We start from the raw sequence: 23,505 nt of genomic DNA on the forward strand, positions 1-23,505 counted from the left end.
AGCCTCTCTAGGCAGCCTGTGCCAGGGCTCTCTCACCCTTACACTCAAGAAATTCTTCCTCATGCTGAGCTGGAGCTTCCTGTGCTGCAGTTTCCATCCCTTGCCCCTTGTCCTGTGGCAGGGCACAAGTGAGCAGAGGCTGTCCCTGTCCCTGCCATCCTGACCCCCTTGGACTCTCTCCAGCAGATCCCTGTCCCTCCTGAACTGGGGAGCCCAGCACTGGATGCATTGATTCCCAGGTTGATCGTTATTGATGCTCATAGTGACTTTTCCAGTGCAGTGAAAAGGTTCATTTGTTCAAGCAGTTCTCTATATATTTGGATAGGAGGAAATTTTGCAGCCTAAGCAGCCCCGGGGCTCTCAGCCCTTCCTCACCAGGCAGTGCTCCAGTCCCTTCAGCATCCTTGTAGCCTTCCATTCACACCTTCAATTCAAAGTCTGAAGAACAGAATTAATGAAACCAAACGATTTTCAGCACAACCAAGTCAGCTGTGTGTGACCTAGCACCACACAGGCACACATTATTCTGCACTGGCTCCCAGGCTCCTCTGTCAGCCTTTCAACATTTCCCTTCCTGACATACAAAGCATTGGCTAAAGTTTCTAGAAGAGAAGCAGCCTTAAGAATTAATTCTCCTACAATTGCTCTTTGGCCAGTGCCTTTTTTGCTTTATTGACCAGACACAGACCGAAATATCTCAGCCACGGGCTTTTGAGGCTGCAGCTTTTGCCTTTGATCTTTGACGAAGCCCTGAGAAAACGCCGCTGCTGGAGCGGCCGCATTAGGTTTTCTTTCTGCTGAGCAAACAGCCGAATCTCGCTCGGCTCACAGCGCTCCCTGCACACGCTGGACCCAGAGACGATAAGCCAAGCAAACAAGAGTCCCTTTGTCGCCCCGAGAGAGGCTGCTGCCTTTTCAGCGCGGTTTCTAAACAAAACGACAGCATCACTCCGGCTTCGCCGCAAGCATTTTCCTTCCTCCGCTGAAGAAGTGAACCAAACAGAGTTCCTGCGGTCTGCGACGGAGTTAAGGCAGGGAGAGGAGCTGGAGTGGTCAGAGGAAACCTTCCGACAGCTGCTGTGGCAGCCCCAGGATGGGGTGATAGGGGTTGGTGCAGAAAAGCCATCACCTGAAACACGATCGCCAGCCAGAGAGATCCCTTTGAGGCACGGAAAACTGTTCTCCTTTTGTTTGCTTAAGCGAGGTGGTGCCTGTCAGATAAAGGTCTGCACAGATTCGGTTTCTCCTTTCATATAGCCTAGGAATTCTCCCTTCACAAGGTGCTTCTTGGCAGCGGTTTCTGCTTTACAATACGAATTATTCCTTGAAGCTTTTGAAACAGCAGGAGGCTTTTCAGGAGTGCAATTAAGAGGTTAAAAAGCCTTCAGAAAGGCAATTCCTCTAAGATAGCAACTTCTTGTATTGATTATCTTTTCCCCGCGCAGGTGGCACGGTTGCTGAAAGCCTCCTTTTAACCCTTTGCTTCAGGTTAGGAGAGATGGGGGAACTGCACACTGCTCGGATGTCTGCCTTCTGAGGCTTTGCTCAGAGCACTCCTGCAGGGGGGCAAGCCATGAACGCTGCCTTTTGCCTCCGGAGAAAGAGGATTAGCTCAAAACGCAGGGTCCTGCGGAGACAGGCTGAGGCACTTGGGGCTGTTCAGTCTGGAGAGGGAAAGGCTCCCAGGAGACCTTATTGTGGCCTTTCCAGTGTCTGAAGGGGGGGGTACAAGAAAGCTGGGGAGGGACTTTTGAGGGTGTCAGGTAGTGATAGGCTGGGGGAGAATGGATCCAAGCTGTATTCTCATTCCTCAGCATCTCAGGTTGTCTTCAGTCCCTGAAGCTTTGTTTTAGAGCTCTGCTCACTCTGGTGAGACTCCACCTGCAGCACTGTGTCCAGTTCTGGAACTCCTGTTACAGGAATGATATAGACATGCTGGAGGGTGTCCACAGAAGGGCCACAAGGATGAGCAGGGAGCTGGAGCTGCTCTGCTGTGAGGAGAGACTGAGGGAGTGGGGGTTGTTCAGTCTGGGGAAGAGAAGGCACCAAAGTGACTTTATTGTGGCCTTTCAGTGTCTGAAGTGGGCTACAAGAAAGCTGGGGAGGGACTTTTGAGGCTGTCAGGTAGTGAGAGGACTGGGGGTGTGGAACAAAGCTGGAGGAGGGAAGATTGAGATTAGAGGTTAAGAAGAAGCTATTTGGCATGAGGGTGGTGAGACCCTGGAGCAGGTTGCTCAGGGAGGTGGTGGAAGCCTCATCCCCGGAGGTGTTGAAGGCCAGGCTGGATCACAGGCTCACAGGATGTTAGGGATTGGAAGAGATCAAGGAGATCATCGAGTCCAACCCCCCTGTAAGGGCAGGACCACACAATCTAGGGCAGATCACAGAGCAATGCTTCCAGACAGGCCTTGAAAGGCTCCACAGAAGGAGACTCCACAGCCTCTCTGGGCAGCCTGTGCCAGGGCTCTGGCACCCTTACAGTACCAAAGTTTCCCCTTGTGTTGAGCTGGAACCTCCTGTGCTGCAACTTAGACCCATTGCTGCTTGTCCTATCCCAGGGAGCAATTGAGAAGAGCCTGGATGAGACTCTCAGGCTGAGAAGTGGTAGGCAAAACTCATACTGCATGGCAGAATCCTACCAGGACACAGCTCCCGTGGGAAGAGGGCAGAAAAACACAGCTGGAGTGGTTAGCAGTACAGGGGCTGACACTAGATTTCTGAGAAGACCCTCCTGGGTGCCAGACACCCTGTCTGCAGCCAGCCCTGCAAAGTACAAAGTGCTGTGGAGTGCTCCCAGGCACTGGCCATGACTCTGTCCTGCTGCACTACTGGCAGGGTCCTTGGCACACTTTGGCTCAGTGCCAAGTAACGCTTGCCTGAGCTGTTCCTGGGGGCCATCTGGCTGTTCACACAGCCCTGGGACCATCCCCAGGAGGTGCTCTGCGTACAGCCACCTCATCTGGGAGGCTAGGAGAGGTCACAAGCCTAACGTGGGCCACTCTGAGCCAGCTGGCTGCAGGACCTGGGAGTGTTTCCAACACCACATGTGCCAGTCTAGCTGTGGGCTCCTGATCTGAGTCTGCAGCCAGATTCCTAAGGGAACCAAACAAATGCCAGGCCCCACTTTTTCCCCCCTGTGGGGATTGAGTACCAGGGCCAATCTTTGCATGAGCATAGCATTACAGCTGGCTCTGTGCCTTCTGTAGTGTGCTGGCATCCAGGCCCACTGCCTTAAAGGGAAGTTTGCCAGAACACCTGAGCAGTGTGTTTGGAAATCACAAAAGTGTCAGGGTTGGAAGGGACCTCGAGGATCATCCACATCCAAACCCCCTGCCATGGGCAGGGACACCTCACACTAGAGCAGGTTGCTCAGAGCCACATCCAGCCTGGCCTTAAACACCTCCACCTCCCTGAGCAACTCCTTCCAGGCTCTCACCACCCTCATGCTGAACAGCTTCTTCCTAACATCCAGGCTGAATCTCCCTATTTCCAGCTTTGCTCCATTCCCCCCAGTCCTGTCACTCCCTGACAGCCTAAAAAGTCCCTCTCCAGCTTTCTTGTAGCCCCCTGAAGATACTGAAAGGCCACAGTGAAGTCACCTGGGAGCCTTCTCCTCTCCAGACTGAACAGGACTCCACTATTGGTATTCCAAAACAAGTGTAGGTAGATGTTTGAAAAAAATTGGAGTTCCCTCTTTACAATCAATTCAGTTTGACTGGATACAGAGTTTTAGTCCACTGGTAGCTTGAGGGGTTGGAACTGGATGATCCTTGTGGTCCCAGTCTGGACATGAGGAGGAAGTTCATCACCATGAGCATGATGAGAGCCTAGAATGTGTTGCCTAGGAGGGTGGTTGAGACCCCATGCCTGGAGGTGTTTAAGGCCAGGCTGGATGATGCTTTGGACAACCTGATCTAGGGTAGGGTGTCTCTGCCCATGCAGGGGCATTGGAACTGGATGATTCTTGTGGTCCCTTCCAACCCTGACTGATTCTCTGCTTCTATATACAGCCAAAGATGTTCATTGTCTTATTTTTGCTCACTTGTCCTTTCAACCTTGCTTCCAAAAGAGAGGAGAGGGTCTCAGGCATCCTCTGACTCCTGCAGAGTGAGGAGGGACATCAGAACTGCACAGGCTCCCTTCTGAACAAGATGTTAACTCCTTGACCATGTAACACGAACATCAGCTCAAGCTCTGTGATTCCACCTTTGCAGTCCTGTGTGAATAACATCTGTCCATAGTTTCTGTGCTTGGTGGTAGCATTCACAGCAGGTCCCAGGAAACACCACTGGGGTACAGCCCACATAGCCCAGGTGTTTGCTTTGAAGGGTTTGGACCTTCCAAGTGAGCTCATGGTGAATTTCTGCACTGGCTGCTCTATTTCCATGCTGCCTATCAGAAGAGATCAAGCATTTCTGGCTTTTTTTCCCCCCTAAATTGGCTCTCTCTGGAATATAAAAGCAGCTTTCAAACTCTCCCACCTGTTATCTATATAGATTTCAAATTCTAAGGAGGGTCATGTTTGTCAGTTAATGGCTTTAGTCCTGGAAGTGCCAAAACTTTGATCAGCAGGTGTAAAACAACTGGCTGAAAACAGGGATTTTGACCAATGCTTTATACATCAGTCTGCATTACCTACAGGAAGCACAACCACAGCTGAAACCTTTTAATATCTCCAAGAGGGAAAAATGGGGCTTGGAAATGTAGCATAAAGATTAGATAACAAAAGAGTACTCGAGGCAGTACTTCTGACAAGCACTTGCAGGGTACTTAATCCAGTTCTAGGACCTGCAGCACAAATCATTGTAGCTGCTTGATCTCTTGCAAGCTTTATTTGAACAATGATCACAGAGTTGTCAGGGCTGGAAGGGGACCTCAAGGGTTAGCCAGTTCCGACTCCCCTGCTATGGGCAGGGACACCTCACACTAGAGCAGGCTGCTCAGAGCCACATCCAGCCTGGCCTTAAATACCTCGAGGGATGAGGCTTCCACCACCTCCCTGGGCAACCTGTTCCAGGCTCTCACCACCCTCATGCTGAACAACTTCTTCCTAACATCCAGTCTGAATCTCTCCTCCTCTAGCTTGGATCCATTCCCCCCAGTCCTAGCACTACCTGACAGCCTAAAAAGTCCCTCTCCAACCTTTTTGTAGCCCCTTTCAGATTCCAGAAGGCCACAACAAGGTCTCCTCAGAGACCTTCTGTTCTGCAGCTCAGCTACCTAGGATTGAATTTCTATTACAGCAGTCTTGGTTTTCTTTCTGTCTTATTTTTATTTACCTTGCCAGTGCTGGGTTTATATTTTGAAACTTCAACTGAAAAAAACCAAAGTCACTTCCCTGAGTGGCTACCAAATATTGGTGAGCTGAACCCTTTGGTCTCACTGCCAAGAGGTGCATGGGGGAGGTACAGGCTGGATGTTAGGAGGATGTTGTTGCTGGAGAGATTGGCTTTGGAATGGGCTGCCCAGGGAGGTGGTGGAGTCTGTGTGGCTGGAGGTGTTGAAGCCAAGCCTGGCTGGGGCACTTAGTGCCATGGTCTGGTTGATTGGGCAGGGCTGGGTGCTAGGTTGGGCTGGTTGAGCTTGGAGCTCTCTTCCAAGCTGGTTGATTCCATGAAGAGCAGAAACACCACCATTCCAGCCACAGGATGGCCACTGTTGGCTTCAGCACTCAGCCAGGCATCCTCTGACTCTGGCAGAGTCAGGAGGGATGTCAGAGCTGCACAGGCTCCCTTCTGTAGGAGACGTTAACTGTAATACAGCCACACAGCCAGTTTGAATAAAGCCTCCATTCTTTAATCAGGGTAACTGTCAAACTAAGGCAACTGTGACTCCTTAGTTTACATACCACCATCACCCAGGGAAGAGGTTTCCTTCTGGTTGAGCACAAAGGAGCCTCATCTGCTCCTTCAAATTATACCTCAGTGCAAAGCCCAGGCACAGCCTGTTTGTTGCCTGGGGAATGGGGGAGGCAGAGCCATGAGCAGTTCTAAACATTTCCAGCCTCACCCATTTGCTGACAGACAAGGGCTTGTGGAAGCTCTGTCTTTGCTGCTTGCCATGTCAGTTATTATTTCCAATTTAATTGTACAAGGGCTTTGACACTGAACCTTATAAATTTGTTCCAACTGACCTTGTCTCAGTTATTTGCCAGCCTGGCAAGGAGCCCTGGCGGTCATTATTTGTTCTCGTGCAGTAGGTAGGAGCAGCTTTTGCAGAGGGAGACAGAATGGAACCTGACATTTTACATGACTGAAAAGGAGGAAGCAGCTTTAAATAAAGAGATTAGTGTGCCTGCCACCAAGAGGATTGCATTTCTCTCCCAGCAGACCCAGTTTGGGTTGTACAGAATTACTTCTGCGTGCAGAGGGTGTGGCTGTTTGTTCTGGAGTGGTTCCATACATCCCCAATGGCACAGGGGAGATTTAAACTGGATGTTAGGAAGAAGTCCTTTATGGTGGGGGATGGTGAGACACTGGGCACAGGTTGCCCAGGAAGGCTGTGGAGCACAGAATGTGATTGAAGATGGAAGTGTTGGAGCCAGTGCAGAGGAGGCCATGAAGATGCTGAGAGGGCTGCAGCAGCTCTGCTATGAGAACAGGCTGAGAGTTGGGGCTCTGCAGCCTGGAGAAGAGAAGGCTTGGAGGAGAGCTTGGAGTGGCCTTGCAGGATCTGAAGGGGGCTGCAGGAGGGCTGGGAGGGACTATTGACAAGGTCTGGGAATGTCAGGAGGAGGAGGAATGGGTTTGAAGTGTGAGAGGGGAGATTGAAAGTGTGAGGAAGAAGTTGTTTGCAGTGAGGGTGGTGAGACACTGGCACAGGTTGCTCAGGGAGCTTGGGCAACCTCCCTGGAGGTGTTCAAGGCCTGGATGGAGGAGACCTTGAGCAATCTGTTCTAGTGGGAGGTGTCCCTGCCTATGGCAGGGAGTTGGAACTGGCTGAGCTTTGAGGTCCCTTCCAACCTAAACCCTTCTATCATTCCATGCTTTAATCCTTACTTGTAAGAGCAAGATCCTACCTGCAGACTCCAAGCAGATCCCGTGGGCAGCTGAGCTCCCTCTGTTGGTCCTGCAGCAGCTCAAGTGTGTTTATTCACTTCTTTTTCAAGCCAAGCTGCATTGGCAAGGATAAGCTCTGGAAAAATATTTGGATCCACTGCTAACCAATATTTACTGCAGGGTGCATTAGAATCACTGAAAGAAACAATGTTTAAGAGAAAGGAAAACAGGGACAGAGGCTCAGGAGTGAGTTTTGGGTTTGGCTCTTAGAATGGGTGTCTAAGTGTATGGAAATTCAAACCATCTTGCAGCACAGTGATTCAGGGGCTCCAAGAGAGAGCCCCTGGCTGAGTCAGGTCAGAGCACTGGAATGGGCTCCCCAGGGAGTTTGTGGAGTCTCTTTCTCTGGAGGCTTTCAAGCCCTGTCTGTGCCACCTGTCCTAGATGCCCTGGTTCTGCTCTGGCAGGGAGGCTGGACTCAAAGATCCTCAGAAGTCACTTCCAATCCCTAACATCCTGTCAGTCTCTTGCACCTTTTTAGTTCCATACTTTAGTAAGTATGTGATGGATTGAATTATAGAATCAAACAGGTTGGAAGAGAGCTCCAAGCTCAGCCAGTCCAACCTAGCACCCAGCCCTGCCCAATCAACCAGACCATGGCACTAAGTGCCCCAGCCAGGCTTGGCTGCAACACCTCCAGGCACGGAGACTCCACCACCTCCCTGGGCAGCTCATTCCAATGCCAATCACTCTCTCTGACAACAACTTCCTTCTAATATCAGCCTAGACCTCCCCTGGCACAACTTGAGGCTGTGTCCCCTTGTTCTGTTGTTGCTCACATTCTGTGCTTCTGTGCTCCACAACCTCCCTGGGCAACCTGTGCCAGTGTCTCACCACCCTCACTGCAAACAACTTCTTCCTAACATCCACTTTCAGTCTCCTCCTCATCCTATCACTACAAGACCTTGTCAATAGTCCCTCCACAGCCCTCCTGTAGCCCACTTCAGATACTGCAAGGCTGCTCCAAGCCTTCTCTTCTCCAGGCTGCACAGCCCCAACTCTCTCAGCTTATGCTCAGAGCAGAGCTGCTGCAGCCCTCTCAGCATCTTAGTGGCCTCCTCTGAACTGGCTCAAACAGTTCCATGTCCTTGTGCTCGAGGCTGCAGAACTGCACACAGGACTCCAGGTGGGGCCTCAGGAGAGCAGAGCAAAGGGTCAGAATCCCCTCCTTTGCCCAGTCCACCCTTTGGGGCTGTGTTCTTGGTGGTGGCATCCAACAGCCCCCGTGCAAGTCCACTCTTCTTTTAATTCTTCCCTGTTTCTTTTTCTCCTAGGCGCCTGGATGCCAACCACATCAACTACGTGCCCCCCAACTGCTTCAATGGCCTGGTCTCCCTCAGACACCTGTGGCTGGATGATAACTCTTTGACAGAAATTCCTGTCCAGGCCTTTAGAAGTTTGCCAGCACTGCAGGCAATGACACTGGCACTGAATAAGATTCACTTCATACCAGACTATGCCTTTGGAAACCTCTCCAGCTTGGTAGTGCTGTAAGTGTTATTGATTGTTTCCAGACACAGCCTCAGCTCCTTTGCAGGGCTTTGGCCTCTTGTGGGAAATTGATTGAAGGTGAAATGCTTGCTTTAGATGTTTCCTGAGACAAACAACCTTTAATAACTAAGTATTCTTCTGGTCCCTCTTCAGTTGGCACATAACAGGCTAATAGGTCTATAGAATCAGTCAGGGTTGGAAGGGACCACAAGGAGCAGCCATGGGCAGGGACACCTCACACTAGATCAGGCTGTCCAGAGCCTCATCCAGCCTAGCCCTAAACACCTCCAGGGATGAGGCTTCCACCACCTCCCTGGGCAACCCCTGCCAGGCTCTCACCACCCTCATGCTGAACAACTTCCTCACATCCAGGCTGAATGTCCCCATTTCCAGCTTTGTTCCACTCCCCCCAGTGCTATTGCTACCTGACAGCCTCAAAAGTCCCTTCCCAGATTTCCTGTAGCCCTCTTCAGATACTGAAAGGCCACAATAAGCTCAACTGGATGATCCTTGAAGTCCCCTCCAACCTAAAACAGTCTATGATTCTCTGCACTCTTCAGGCTAACTAAAGCATCAAAGGTCAACGTAGTCATTAACAAACCAAAGACAAGAGCATAATTAGGGTGGGTTTTTTTGTTCCTAGGAAAGGGAAAACCCACAGAACCTTTTCCTCTTTCTGTGGACAGGTAGACTCAACTTCTGTAGTTTCTGAAGAGCATTGAGCATCTCTGCTCTTCATTTTCAGAGCAGAGTGAAGAATTATAGGCTGGACTGGAAGATCTGTAGGTTGGACTTGATGATCTCAGAGGTCTTTTCCAACTTGTGATTCTGTGCCTGGCAGCCTCTCATTCTCAGCCCTTTTTTCCCTTTTAAAGTGCTGCTCCTGTAGCTTCCCCTTCACTATAGGAGTAGAGAGAACAAAGTAAAATACAAATCTGCTGGGGAGGGGGGAGAAAAAAAGGCCAGCCAAAAATAACCCAACCTGATGTGGCTCCAACTTGTAGCTACTCACAGTAATGACCTTCACACACAGTTTTAACATGGTCTAGTTGACTGGATAGGGCTGGGTGCTAGGTTGGACTGGATGAGCTTGGAGGTCTCTTCCAGCCTGCTTGATTCTATGTCAGTCTAGAAGCCTTGGAATAAGGCAGCAGTCTGAGCCTTCACATGTAAGAAAATGGCTTTCAATTTCTAACCATTAGAGAAAGTGTTGGTTGGGTTTGATGGTTTGAAAGGAACACAACTTAGAGCATTTTTGAGATTGGTTAGACTGTGCAGCCTGCAGCAGAGGAGGCTCAGGGCAGAGCTCATTGCTCTCTACAACTACCTGAAGGGAGGCTGTAGCCAGGTGGGGTTGGGCTCTGCTGCCAGGCAGCCAGCAACAGACAAGGGGACACAGCCTCAAGCTGTGCCAGGGCAGGTCTAGGCTGGATGTTAGGAGGAAGTTGTTGGCAGAGAGAGTGATTGGCATTGGAATGGGCTGCCCAGGCAGGTGGTGGAGTTGCTGTCCCTGGAGGTGTTGAAGCCAAGCCTGGCTGGGACACTTAGTGCCATGGTCTGGTTGATTGGGCAGGGCTGGGTGCTAGGTTGGGCTGGATGAGCTTGGAGCTCTCTTCCACCCTGGTTGATGCTACAATTCCATGGTTCTCAGTGAAGCTCTGTTTTTGTCCTATTGCTTTCTTTTCCTTCATGCTGCAAGTCTAATGCTCCTTCCCTATCTGCTGTATTATCTATCCCCTCTCCTGCTCTGTGCCATCCCCTCCAGCATCCTTTGACTGTACAGTGTTAAAAATGTGTTCATTTGCTACCACTCTCTGCAGTTTCCCAATATTCAGTGTGCAGTCCCCAACCTGGGGCTCCAGCCTACACTCTCTTTAAGCAATCTAGGTGGTTTGAAAACAAATCCCTTCTGTGAAACCAAACGGAGGCCTGTGTGAGTGGGGAGATGGCAGGAGAAAGTGGGGAGGGCAGGGCAGTCAAGGTACCTTCTATAGATGCTGCTTCAAAACCATGACTTGCATAGACTCAGTGCACATCTGAAAATGTTCCCTTTGATTGAACCATCAAAATGTTTGCCTTAAGTCCACTGTGTGCAGTGTGTTTTCCTGACTGTGTGCTTAATGTTCCCCTGCAGACATCTCCATAACAATAGAATCTACTCCCTGGGAAAGAAATGCTTTGATGGGCTCCACAGCCTAGAGACTTTGTGAGTTGACCTCTTATTTGTTTCCTTTTTTTTTTTCTCCCCTCCCCTTCTTTTTAGAGTGTTTTCATGAATATTCTGAAGGAATGAAAATAGCCTAAAAGCTAAATGTGGCTTTTGACTTGCCTAACTGCTACAGGATCTAAGTGATGGCTTAGTGAAGATGTAGCAAACCCTATTTTTGGCTATAAAATTAGTTTGCCTTTTTAATAAGCACTTTCAGCTGATAAATGGTTTGAAGGATGGTTGGAGATTGCATTGAGCATTGAAAAAGCAGTGGTTATTAATGAGCAGTTGTGTTGGCCTAAGGTTGAAAACTGCATTGAGCACTGAAAAAGAAGTGGTTATTAGTGATTGTTGACCTGTTCTAGTGGGAGGTGTCCCTGCCTGTGGTGGGGGGATGGAACTAGATGGCCTTTGAGGTCCCTTCCAACCTAAACCATTCTATGGTCAGTGAGCAGTTGTGTTGGCCTGGTTTAGTACTATTCAATTGTCCTTTTTCATCACTGATGCTGGCAGGTAGGGTGAGAAATGTCACAGTGAAAAGCTTTGACGTTAAGAAGCTGTTTCAGCATAGAGGAAGGTTATAAAATTAGATGGTTCGGGGTTGGTTTTTTTTATGCCTGGAAACCCCCAAAATGGCAGGTAGCCAAACTCTGTGCCATGTGTGTTACAAGGAGGGGAGAGGAATTTCTCTGTTGCATCTCAAGTTTTTGCCTTTGACCTGCTCTGCATTGATCCAGGTGGGGTTGGTCTCTTCTCCCAGGCACCCAGTGACAGAACAAGAGGACACAGCCTCAAGCTGTTCCAGGACAGGTTCAGGCTGGATGTTAGGAAGAAGTTCTTCCCAGTGAGAGTGATTGGCATTGGAATGGGCTGCCCGAGGAGGTGGTGGAGTCCCCATCCCTGGAAGTGTTAAAAAGGAGGCTGGATGGGGCACTTAGTGCCTTGGGATAATTAATTAGAAGGGTTAGGAGATATGTTGGACTCGATGATCCTAGAGATCTCTTTCAACCTGGTTAATTCTGTCTATGTCCCACATTTGTGTTTCACTAAGGTGATTAACTAAGGGATTTTTTTCTATATCACCAGTTTTGATTGCATTGATCACTTGCCACTGAATTGCAGTTTCACTATTTTGACTTTGAAGCCGACTGTGAGTTGAGAGAAAATCCCTTAGTGCAGCACCAGAGAAGAGGATGGGAAAGGGAGAAGGAAAAGGCAAAGGTTTGGGTTGTTTTTTCAAGTGAGATTCACATGCCATGGGGTCAAAAGCAGGGATAAAGAGAACAATGGAATAGGTAATTGCAAACCCAGTCCCAGCCACCTGGCATGAGAGGGATGAAAACGTAGAGGACAGCCACGAAACCTGGGAGTAAGAGTAGCTGCTGCCACTTCAGTGCGACAGGAGAGTGCAGCCCTTGCCCTGAGCACAGTAACTGCATCCTGCACGGACCAGATTCCAGATCACTGCAGGATCATCAGAAGGGATCTATGGAAATGATGGAGACCAACTTTAAGAGCATTTGTTTACATTGATACATGGCTCTGGAAATCATCTCTCACTGGAGGGCAAAACCAAGCTGTAGGTTGCTGTAATCTGTTTTTGTCAATAAGCAGGAGAGAGATTTATAAGCAGGAAGGAAAAGCCTTGCTGAGTTCAGACAGCAGTTTCCTGCCTGCATTACTTCAGCCTGATACTATTTTGAATTCAGTCTACTGTAAACTGCCAGTTGTGGGACTTTTTCTGTTCCAAAAGGGTTTTTTGGGCACTGATTTTTCAGAGTGCACTCTTCACAAAGCAGTGCCAGGGAGCATCACAGTAAAGCAGCATATCTCCATTTCAGTTTCAGGTGTTTCCTGCATGCTAAAGAATGTACACACCATGCTAAGGGCAGAAGTAGCCTTTTAGTCTGTTCTTGCTACCAGAATAAAATCTAACTACAGATGCAGCATAGGCAGGTCTTAAAGCAGAGCTCAGCACCCAGGTTGAACTACCATTGTTAGGATTCACATGGTTAGAAACATTCTCTATGTGAATATTGGCAAATCCTGCAGTTAACAGTAGCTGATGGTAATTTATCTGAGAGCTGGGGGTCAGGAAGGAAGGGACAGGGACAGCCTCTGCTCACCTGTGCCCTGCCACAGGGCAAGGGGCAAGGGATGGAAAGTGCAGCACAGGAGGTTCCAGCTCAGGATGAGGAAGAAGGTCTTGAGTGCAAGGGTGAGAGAGCCCTGGCACAGGCTGCCCAGAGAGGCTGTGGAGTCTCCTTCTGTGGAGCCTTTCCAGCCCTGTCTGGATGTGTTTCTGTGCAATCTGCACAGGGTTGGGCTGGAAGATCTCCAGAGGTCCCTTCCAACCCCTAACACCTTGTGTTCCTGTAATTGAGAGCTTACCATGTGTTTCCACAACTCTTTTGGTCAGAGGAAGATTTCCCCCAAGCATTTTACCCTCCAAACTCCAGTGTCTCTTCTCTTTCCCACTAGTACATCCAGACAGTGAAGCAGGCAAATGAAACCTTTACAGTGAGCTAATGAGCTGTGTAAAATGCAGCTCCCCATGCTCACCATGAAAAGTTCCTGAATATTCTGTCTGAAAGATATTTTTCCTCTATCAATACTTTCAAGTAGTGAAAAGGAAAGGCCATTTACAAAACAGCAAGTCCCTTGGTGAAGAGCAACTGAGGGAGCTGGGGATGGGTAGTGTGAAACAGAGGAGGCTGAGGGCAGAGCTCATGGCTGGCTGCAGCTACCCTTGTGGAGAGGCTGCTGCTGGGCTCTGCTCACAGGTCATTAGTGATAGAAGAAGAGGGAATGGCCTCAAGCTGCCACTGGGTAGGTTTAGACTGGACATTAGGAGCAATTTTTTCCTGGCAAGAGTGGTCAGGCACTGGAATGAGCTGCCCAGGGAGGTGATGGAGTCCCCCAGCCTGGCTGTGTTTCAGAGTGGTTTGGCTGTGGTGCTTGGGGCTATGGTTTAGGGTGCAGCTTGCAGAGCAGGGATCTGGGTTGGGCTTGGGGATCCTGAGGGCCTTCTCCAACCTGAATGTTTCTGTGATTAGTAGTATCTGGAGCCACTTATTTTTTCTTTCTTGCAGAATATCCAAGATAGAACTAAAAATAGGATGCTGCTAAAAAGTAGGAGTGATAATATGCCCTAAATAGAGTTTGTTGGAAAATGCCTCACAGAATCAATGAACCAGGTTGGAAGAGACCTTTAGGATCATCGAGTCCAACCTATCATCTAACCCTTCTAATTAACTAACCTATGGCACTAAGTGCCTCATGCAGCCTCCTCTTAAACACCTCCAGGGATGGGGAATCCACCACCTCCCCAGGCAGCCCATTCCAATGCCATTCACTCTCACTGGGAAGAACTTCTTCCTAATGTACAGCCTGAGCCTGCCCTGGCACAGTTTGAGGCTGTGTCCTCTACACACTTTTGAGGATTTCTTGGCTTTCCTGTGTGTAATTACTCAGTGCTTGGAAGATCACAGAATCAGTCAGAGTTGGAAGGGACCACAAGGATCAGCCAGTTCCACCCCCCCTGCCATGCCCAGGGACACCCTAGCCTAGATCAGGCTGCACACAGCCTCATCCAGCCTGGCTTTAAACACCTCCAGCCATGGGGCCTCAACCACCTCCCTGGGTAAGCCATTCCAGGCTCTCACCACTCTCCTGGTGAAGATGGATATTTCCTTACAAGTGCCAACCATTCTGTGTTATCTGGTGTGGCTGTGCAGACTGTAAATAATGGAATGTATTTTCACACAGAGATTTAAATTACAACAGTCTGGACGAGTTCCCCACCGCTATCAGGACGCTGACAAACCTAAAGGAGCTGTAAGTACAGAACTCCTGTTAGGAAGGAGGATGTTGTGTCTAGCATGTGCTTGGGGTTGGTTTTTTTGATGCTGGAGATTTTATCAGTAATCATTAAAACTGACATCCTAGGGAGAACTAATAAACATGCCAGGATGCATAAAAGATAATTTTCAGCATCCAGTTCAGGGCACTCAAGTTCTGACAACTTCTACTTTGAGACTGCATCGTGCAGTGGGGTTGTTTTCCCCCCCCCCCCCAGGAACTTCCTCCTTGGAGTGCAGCAAATCATAATCACAATTAATTTACTCTGAGACCCAAACACAACAGCTGCATTTTGCAAACAATTCCATATATCATCATCAATAGAGTCCATCAGATTTCCATGCCTTTACCTTCTTCCCTTTCTTCTGCCCTCCCTCGTTACATTTTTAAAGCAGTTTCTTTTCAATAGCAAACTAAAGCAGTTTCTTTTCAATGTAAATCAAAGTAGCTTCTTTTCAATATAGATAAATTAAGGCAGTTTCTTTCCAATATAAAATTATCAAAGCAGTTGCTTTTCAGTATAAATTAAAGCAGTTTCTTTTCAGTTTCAATTATTTAAACTGTTTCTTTTCAGTATAAATTATAAAGCAGGTTCTTTTCAGTATAAATTAAAGCAGCTTCTTCTCACTATAAGTTAAAGCAGCTTCTTTTCAGTGTAAATTAAAGCAACTTCTTCTCACTATAAGTTAAAGCAGCTTCTTTTCAGTGTAAATTAAAGCAACTTCTTCTCACTATAAGTTAAAGCAGCTTCTTTTCAGTGTAAATTAAAGCAGCTTCTCTTCAGTATAAATTAAAGTAGGTTCTTCTCAGTATAAATTAAAGCAGCTTCTCTTCAGTATAAATTAAAGCAGCTTCTTCTCAGTATAAGTTAAAGCAGTTTCTTCTCAATATAAATTAAAGCACCTTCCCTTCAGTATAAGTTAAAGCAGCTTCTTCTCACTATAAGTTGAAGCAGTTTCTCTTCAGTATAAATCAAAGCAGCTTCCTCTCAGGATAAATTAAAGCAGCTTCTTCTCAGGATAAATCAAAGCAGCTTCTCTTCAGGATAAATTAAAGCAGCTTCTTTTCTATATACACAGTCCTTTGCAATGCTCTAAACAGAACACTTCTGGATGCCCTGACATAATTTGCATGAAAGTAAATGAGCAGTGAAAAGAAACCAAGCCATTTGACTGTAAGAAGCAGGTGAGCTATAAAAAGTGGACTGAGATTAGAGTCACATATTATATGCACAATCTACAGGCCAGTGTGTGTGGTCAGAATGCTTTCCACCTGAACTCCTTCCCATGGGCCTGGTTCTATCAGCACCAATTTCTGGCCAAAATAAATAGGTATTCCTTTACTAGGTGGGTGCAGTTTTACCCTTGCTACATCACAAACTGATCTTAAAGCCTCTCTAAACAGCTACCTGGGATTTTTTCCAGCGCAGGGATTCCCCAGGCACTGTTGACTCCAGCTTAGCAGCTCTAAGTGTTGGCAGAGTGCAGCTTTGGAGAAGGGAGTGGGGCTCTGAGTTTCTCAGCCCAGCTGTTCTCAGCTGCTCTGTCAGCTGTCAGCTGCAGTCGTTTGTATGAAATTCAGTGGTCTCGAAGGACTGCTTTTAGCTGACCTCTGGAGGCAAACAGGGATAAGCCAGGGCTACAGTAAATGCACCTTGCTCAGTCCAGCAAAGTGCTTGATGATCAGGCTCCTGTAGGGCTTCACCTCTGAGTATCAGGTTTACTGTCTCAAATAAAATCCTAGGTGCAAGAAATCTCTGAGTGTGACATTGCAACCACCACAGACCATGAGCTCATCTGCCTCTGTGCTGTTTCGAGGCCCTGGAAGCTGATCTGACAAGCAGGAGGTGTCCCCCATGAGGTTCTGCACACCCTGCTGACTTGCCTAAGGGAGAGCTCAGGCCCACATAGGCTCAGTTCACTGCAGGACCACCTCAGTAAAGGTGTTTCTGGTTGGGACCTCATTTCTCTCTGAAAATGTGTGCCTGGGCTGAGAACACAGACTGTGGCTTTTTGTCTGCAGCTCAGAGGTATCCAAAGCAGCCAGCCAAAGCTGGACAACTGGTGGCAAGTGGCCAGCAAGTCAGGGTCGTGTCTGTTTGATGATGCAGGGACACTATTGTCCCAGGTGCTCTGTACTCAAGATCTCAGCCATAGGAGTAGTTCTCTCTCCAAAAGAAGTGGGCACAGCTCTTCCCCAGCATTACTGTGTATGTGCTGTTCTCCAGAGCAGATTTTGAAGCAGTGGGAGCACTGTTTCCCCATATGGCCTGAATATAGTCTTTTGAGCAGGGCATGTAGATGGATTTCACTGCTCGTGCTGGTTTGAGGCTAACTGGAATATTTTAATGAGATAAATTAGATCACTGGCTGTGAAAAGAAAATAATAGTGATGTCTGTCCCACTCATTGGTTTTGCTTAGGGATATAAAAACAGGAACACAAACAAAGATAGGTCGGTCTATGGCTGCTGCTGCCTGCGTCACTGTCTCTGCCTGGACCTGCATAACTCAAACTAATAATTTCTTTCTTCTAACCTCTTGCTGACCTTTTGCAACTGTCCCTGCACACAAAGGGGATTCTGAGATAAGGGAGGGGGTGGAAAGAAGGTGGGAGGTTGGTCAGGAGCTCTCCTTGGACAGTCTGGCTGCTCAGGAGGCATTTTGTGCTTCTGTATTACTTTTAACTTGTATATTATTGTGTATGGGTGTAAATATCTGTATAGATTGTATAGCTATGCTTGTAAGTTGTGCCATGCTGTAAATGCAAAGCTTCATTCCTTAACTTCCAGCTGCCTGAGTTAGCCTGGTGAACTCCTAGCCAGAGCAGGGAGGGAGGGGGTAACTCCCAAACCTGCACACTGCTCTTTTGCTCAGCATATGAACTAACAGGCTGTAAAGTTCCTTTAGTTCAGACACGGTGCACTCCTTGGCTACAGTGCCCCAGGACACAGGCTGTAGCCATGAGCCAGCTCAGACATGCTGCAGGTTCTTCTGTGCACGAATGCACCAGAGTCTGCTCTTGGCTTATGATGGAGCCACTCCCTCGCTCTTAACTCAAGCCAGAATGGTGCTGAAGGGACAGACACTGCCCTGGGAAGTGCCACTTCCATAGCTCTTCTGCCATGCCAGGAATGCCATTTGTTCCAGCCAGAAAACTGCCCTTGTTTGCTGGTTCTAGATTAAATGGGATCATCACCATTAGAGTCTGCACCTGCACGGCTGCAGTTTTTATTGCACGCAGAGGAGTGAGGGATTTAGAGCCTTGCTCTGTAGCTCAGCAGCAGTAGCACAATGCCTAGACAAGCAAAAGGGACAACGTGGGACCTGTCCAAGTGACAGCCAAGTGTACTTGCACCAGTGAACAATTGGAGGCTTTGTAGATGCATAAATTTAAGCTAGGAAGCCTTTTTCATACCCGACTGAACTAATGGGTGCTTCCCACACAAATCATCATTGTTCCGTTGAAATCTCAGTTGTTCCTTTTGTTTTTCACAATGGAGACTTACTCATATGAATAAAATCCAGTAATTAATGATGAGACAAAGGTTCAGCTGCCTGTCCAGCAGGCACAGCTCCACTGAATGCTTCGTTGGTGCCCTCATTTAAAATAGTTCAGCAACAACAACAAAGAAAGGTGGTTGTGAGAAGCTGAATGCGTTACAATGTGGTGTGTGTGGACTTGAGAAGCTCCTGCAGTCCGTAATTATCCCAGCAGAGCAAACAGTTGCAGTTTAATAGGTACAGGAGGACACAGATATACTCCTTTACTGCTGTTTAATGAGCGCTCTTTAACTGCTCACAGTGAGTTCCTGTTTGCTCTGTGTATATTCCCATTTTATCGCTCCCCATGGACTCACAGATGTGCTACCTACAGCTGCAAGGCAATTTTCTGCCCTGAGCATCTGATTTTTTCCAATGCCATTTTGTGCAGTTTACTTCATCCTGATGGTTTGGTTTGTTTGGAAATCAATTCCAACTGTTTTGGTGCTTTCCTTTTCTTTTGCTTTCTTCAGTGCTGCCTTTGCCCGGCAAACAGGGATGTACCTCCACGTGTGAATGCCTCTCTTGCTATGAACACACAAACCCCTGTTGTGCATTGTGAATACAGATTGTGTCTTCGCTCTTGGGTTTTCTTCTTCTTCCTCTGTAAACCATTTTTGCTTTTGCAGGGGATTTCATAGCAACAATATCAAGTCCATACCCGAGCGTGCCTTTGTGGGTAACCCATCACTCATTACAATGTAAGTGACAAGAGCCTTATCAGTGACTCTTCTTGTTAGAAGATGAATAAGTAAGCATATTTGTGGCCACATGTCAGAGCTTTAGTGGCTAAATGTCAGAGCTTGAGAAGGGGGTGTGCAGCCTGCAGCAGAGGAGGCTCAGGGCAGAGCTCATTGCTGTCTGCAGCTCCCTGAAGGGAGGTTGTAGCCAGGTGGGGTTGGGCTCTGCTGCCAGGCAGCCAGCAGCAGAACAAGGGGACAGCCTCAAGTTCTGCACCAGGGCAGGTCTAGGCTGGATGTTAGGAGGGAGTTGTTGTCAGAGAGAGTGATTGGCATTGGAATGGGCTGCCCAGGGAGGTGGTGGAGTCGCTGTCCCTGGAGAGGTGTTTAAGCCAAGCCTGGCTGGGGCACTTAGTGCCATGGTCTGGTTGATTGGGCAGGGCTGGGTGCTAGGTTGGGCTGGCTGAGCTTGGAGCTCTCTTCCAACCTGGCTGATTCTGTGATTCTGTGATTTTGAAATGACTCCATTCCTGCTCTTTCTGTGTATCACTTCCTGTGTATCACTTAGCCCAACCTAAGTTCTTCAGCGTGAAGGTGGTGAGAGCCTGGAAGGGGTTGTCCTGGGAAATGGTGGAAGTTCATCCCTGAATGTGTTTAAGGCCAGGCTGGGTGAGGCCGTGGACAGCCTGCTTTAGTGTGAGGTGGCCCTGGGCATGGCAGGGGGGTTGGAACTGGATGAGCCTTGTGATCCCTTCCAACCCTGACTGATTCCATGATTCTATATATGGATTTTTATCTTTGCAAATCTAGGAGGCAGAGGAGGGAATACTTTGTTGACTGGCTTCTGTCTTTAAATCCAAGTAAAGAATGACTATGTAACTGTTGAACAATGAAATGTAGTTGGTGGATAGAGACCTCTGCTACAAGCAATGCACCACAGAGACTTTATTCATTCAGCTCTAGTATAATCCTGTCACGTATTGAGAACCTGTTAAAATATTTTTTCTCCAGATGAGTTTTTTCTCCTCTTTTTACAGACACTTTTATGATAACCCCATCCAGCTCGTGGGAAAATCTGCTTTTCAGCACTTGCCAGAACTCAGAACTCTGTATGTGTTCACATCTTTATTTTCCTTGTCATTATCTATTGCAGTATTAGAGCTGTCCCACGCTTCCCTCACCAGAATTGTATTGAAATGATGCTTTTGCATTCTAGGACTTTAAATGGTGCTTCACAGATAACAGAGTTTCCTGACCTGACTGGGACTACAAGTCTGGAAAGTTTGTAAGTGCTAGAGGAGTCTTTTTGCCCTTTTTTTTTTTTATACTGACTTATTCTAAAGAATGTCCTAAAAATAACACTTGCTTTGCAATCTTTAAGTAGCAAACCTTTTTAATTTCTTTTTTTTTGTTGTTGTTTTGTTTAACAAATGCTGACAACAGGACACTGACAGGAGCACAGATCACCTCTCTCCCCGAATCTGCTTGTGACCAGTTACCTAATCTCCAAGTGCTGTACGTTGCAGTAAGATCATTCACATGACCTTGATGCAAGAGGTTAATGGACAAAGGAAAGTGTTAGCTTTTCATTTCTTGTTACCACATCAACCCCAAGCAGTGCTACAGGCTGGGGACAGAGTGGCTGAGAGCAGCCAGGCAGAGAGGGACCTGAGGGTGCTGAGAGAGAGGAGCTGAAGCTGAGGCAGCAGTGCCCAGGTGGGCAGCAGAGCCAATGGCATCCTGGGCTGGCTCAGGAGCAGTGTGGGCAGCAGGACAAGGGAGGTTCTTCTGCCCCTGTGCTCAGCACTGCTCAGGCCACACCTTGAGTGCTGTGTCCAGTTCTGGGCTCCTCTATTCAAGAGAGATGTTGAGGTGCTGGAAGGTGTCCAGAGAAGGGCAACAAAGCTGGTGAAGGGCCTGGACACAAACCCTATGAGGAGAGGCTGAGGGAGCTGGGGGTGTGCAGCCTGAGGAAGGGGAGGCTCAGGGCCTTCAAGAGAGACAGGGACCTGCTGGAAAGAGTCTAACAGAGAGACACAAGGATGATTGGGCTACTCGAGCATCTGCCCTGTGGAGAGAGACTGAGAGCCCTGGGGATGTGTAGTCTGCAGAAGAGAAGGCTGAGAGGGGATCTGAGCAATGTCTGTCAATAGCTGAGGGGTGGGGGTCCAGTGGAGGGGGCCAAGCTCTTTTGGGTGCTGCACAGCAATAAGCCAAGGAGCAGTGGATGCAAACTGGAACAGAGAAGGTTTCAGTTCACAGGAGGAGAAACTTCTTTGGAGTGAGGGTGCCAGAGCCCTGGAGCAGGCTGCCCAGAGAGGCTGTGGAGTCTTTTCTGGAGCCTTTCCAACCCCAGCTGGATGCATCCCTGTGTGGACTGCCCTGGGGGATGCTGCTTTGGCAGGGGGGTTGGACTGTATGCTCTCTGGAGATCCCTCCCAACCTCTAAGGTTCTGTGATTCTATGAAAATAGTGACTGAATAAAGAGTGCACTTTTGAGTCCTTATTATGCTCCTCATTTTAGTTCCTTTTGCAACCAGCCACAAGCAGCTGCCTGAAATTTTAATAGACCATTGCTTGGCATGGTTGGGGCACAGTTTTTAGACTCAATAGCTAATATTATTTTACCTTGGAAATTTCATTGCAGTTTGCTTAATCACTAATGAAAGTAATCACTGTGTCTGCATCTTTGGGAAGGAGCCAACAGCACTTTCCTCTCCCTCTGACATCACTAGGAATGTATTTGGTATTAGTTCTCCAGCCAGCACTGAAACAGCACTCATTAGAACACAGTTTTTGAATACCAGCACGGCTGTCAGGAACATTTCCAGAGGAAAAAAAAGATTCACTTTTAGTTGATGGACTAAATATAATCATTTCCAGAATGATAAAAGAAAGAAATGGAGTCTCTGGCCAGAAGAAAGCCTATTAGAGAATCACAGAATGGGTTAGGTTGGAAGGGAGCTCAAAGCTCAGCCAGTTCCAACCCTCTGCCATAGGCAGGGACACCTCCCACTAGAACAGGTTGTTCAAGGCCTCATCCAACCTGAAACTGAACATTTCCATTAGGGTGATAAGATACTCTGAAGACCTAAGTCACAAATCTGTGCATGGCAAATGAGCCACAGTCCACCATACACACCAAACACCTGTTACCTTGGCTTAAAATACTCCAGCTCCCTTCAATTCTCTGTCCTGCCTGATTTGGACCACAGAGTACCTGTGAAAAATACTTAAAGAGGGTCATGATCTTCCCTGCTGCCACAAAAAGAAGAGCACAGACACTGGTGGCAACCTTTGTGCATAGTAAAAGCAGAGTAGAAAACCTTAAACCCACACACAGCCTTTACTTGCACCACTTCCACAAGTCAAATGTAGAGGAGTAGTCTACAGTGCCTCTCTTGGAGTAGTAACAGTGAAAATAAAATGATACCAAGGAAGTAAATAAGTGGAGATGGACAAAATGTGAAGAATTTGAACTGGGAGCAAAAAGAAATTCCTGTTTTACATGGTAAAATGGAGAACTGTGGAAAAAAGGACATTTCTCCTAATCATAGGCATAAGCTTTTGCCAGACACAGTCACAGAACATTAGGGACTGGAAGAGACCTTGGAAGATCATCCAGTCCAACCCTGCTGGCAGAGCAGGATCACCTAGAGCAGATCACACAGGCAGGTTTGGAATGTGTCCAGACTCCACAACCCCCCCGGGCAGCCTGTCCCAGTGCTCTGTCACCCTCACGGTGAAAAGGACTTTCCTTATGTTCATGTGGAACCTCCTATGCTCCAGCTTGCACCCATTGCCCCTCGGGCTGGCACTGCACATCACCCAGCAGAGCCTGGCTCCAGCCTCCTGCCACTCACCCCTCACATGCTTATAACTATTCCTGAGGTCACCCCTCAGGCTCCTCCTGCCCAAGCAGCACAGCCCCAGCTCCCTCAGCCTAAGGGAGGTGTTCCACTCTCTGCACCAGCTTTGTGGCTCTGCATTGGACTCTTCCAAGCAGTTCCATGTCCTTCTTGAACCCTTTTTTCTCTATTCTTTTCATCTGAAAAGATTTCCCTGAGCAGCACATAGGATGTGACTGTTGGGTGCTGGGGGCTGGTATTTGGTCCCTATTTTTTTCTTTCTCTCCAGTTTCTGCAAATTGCCCAAGCTTGGTTTTGATTAGTTATATTATACAATAAACCAGTCCAGATGTTTCAGTTATTCTGTAATTTGTTGGGTTTTGGCTCAAGTCTTTTAAAAGGTTGTTGGGTTTTTTTTCCACCACGTAGTGATTGATGTCAGAGCTGGTTCCTATATGTTTTTTTAACTATTTCCCTCAGTTACAAGATGTAACAGCCCAAGGATCAGAGGCAATGGTGTTTAATTCAAGGTATAGGATGGAAAGTAAATCACAGGGTCAGAGGCTCACAGGATGTTAGGGGTTGGAAGGGACCTCTGGAGAGCTTCCAGTCCAACCCCTGCCAGAGCAAGAGCAGAGAATCCAGCGCAGGTCACACAGGAACACATCCAGACAGGACTGGAAAGGCTCCAGAGAAGGAGACTCCACAGCCTCTCTGGGCAGCCTGTGCCAGGGCTCTCTCACCCTTATGCTCAAGACCTTCTTCCTCATGCTGAGCTGGAGCTTCCTGTGCTGCAGTTTCCATCCCTTGCTCCTTGT

At 48.1% G+C, this 23,505-nt stretch overlaps 1 protein-coding gene across 3 annotated transcripts in view; it reads left to right on the forward strand.

Annotated features, from left to right (window-relative positions):
* Positions 1-23,505, forward strand: part of LGR5 (leucine rich repeat containing G protein-coupled receptor 5) — a 67,234-nt gene that overhangs the window by 31,409 nt on the left and 12,320 nt on the right. For 2 of the 3 annotated variants that reach the window (XM_064165929.1, XM_064165931.1), the window contains exons 5-11: positions 8,333-8,548; positions 10,684-10,755; positions 14,527-14,595; positions 18,789-18,860; positions 19,877-19,948; positions 20,056-20,124; positions 20,283-20,354. In XM_064165929.1, the coding sequence (XP_064021999.1) occupies positions 8,333-8,548; positions 10,684-10,755; positions 14,527-14,595; positions 18,789-18,860; positions 19,877-19,948; positions 20,056-20,124; positions 20,283-20,354 (642 nt within the window). The remainder of the gene's footprint in view (positions 1-8,332; positions 8,549-10,683; positions 10,756-14,526; positions 14,596-18,788; positions 18,861-19,876; positions 19,949-20,055; positions 20,125-20,282; positions 20,355-23,505) is intronic. The other variant, XM_064165930.1, reaches the window with a different exon arrangement.

Source organism: Pogoniulus pusillus, chromosome 27 (genome assembly GCF_015220805.1).
Source record: "Pogoniulus pusillus isolate bPogPus1 chromosome 27, bPogPus1.pri, whole genome shotgun sequence".
Lineage (NCBI taxonomy): Eukaryota > Metazoa > Chordata > Aves > Piciformes > Lybiidae > Pogoniulus > Pogoniulus pusillus.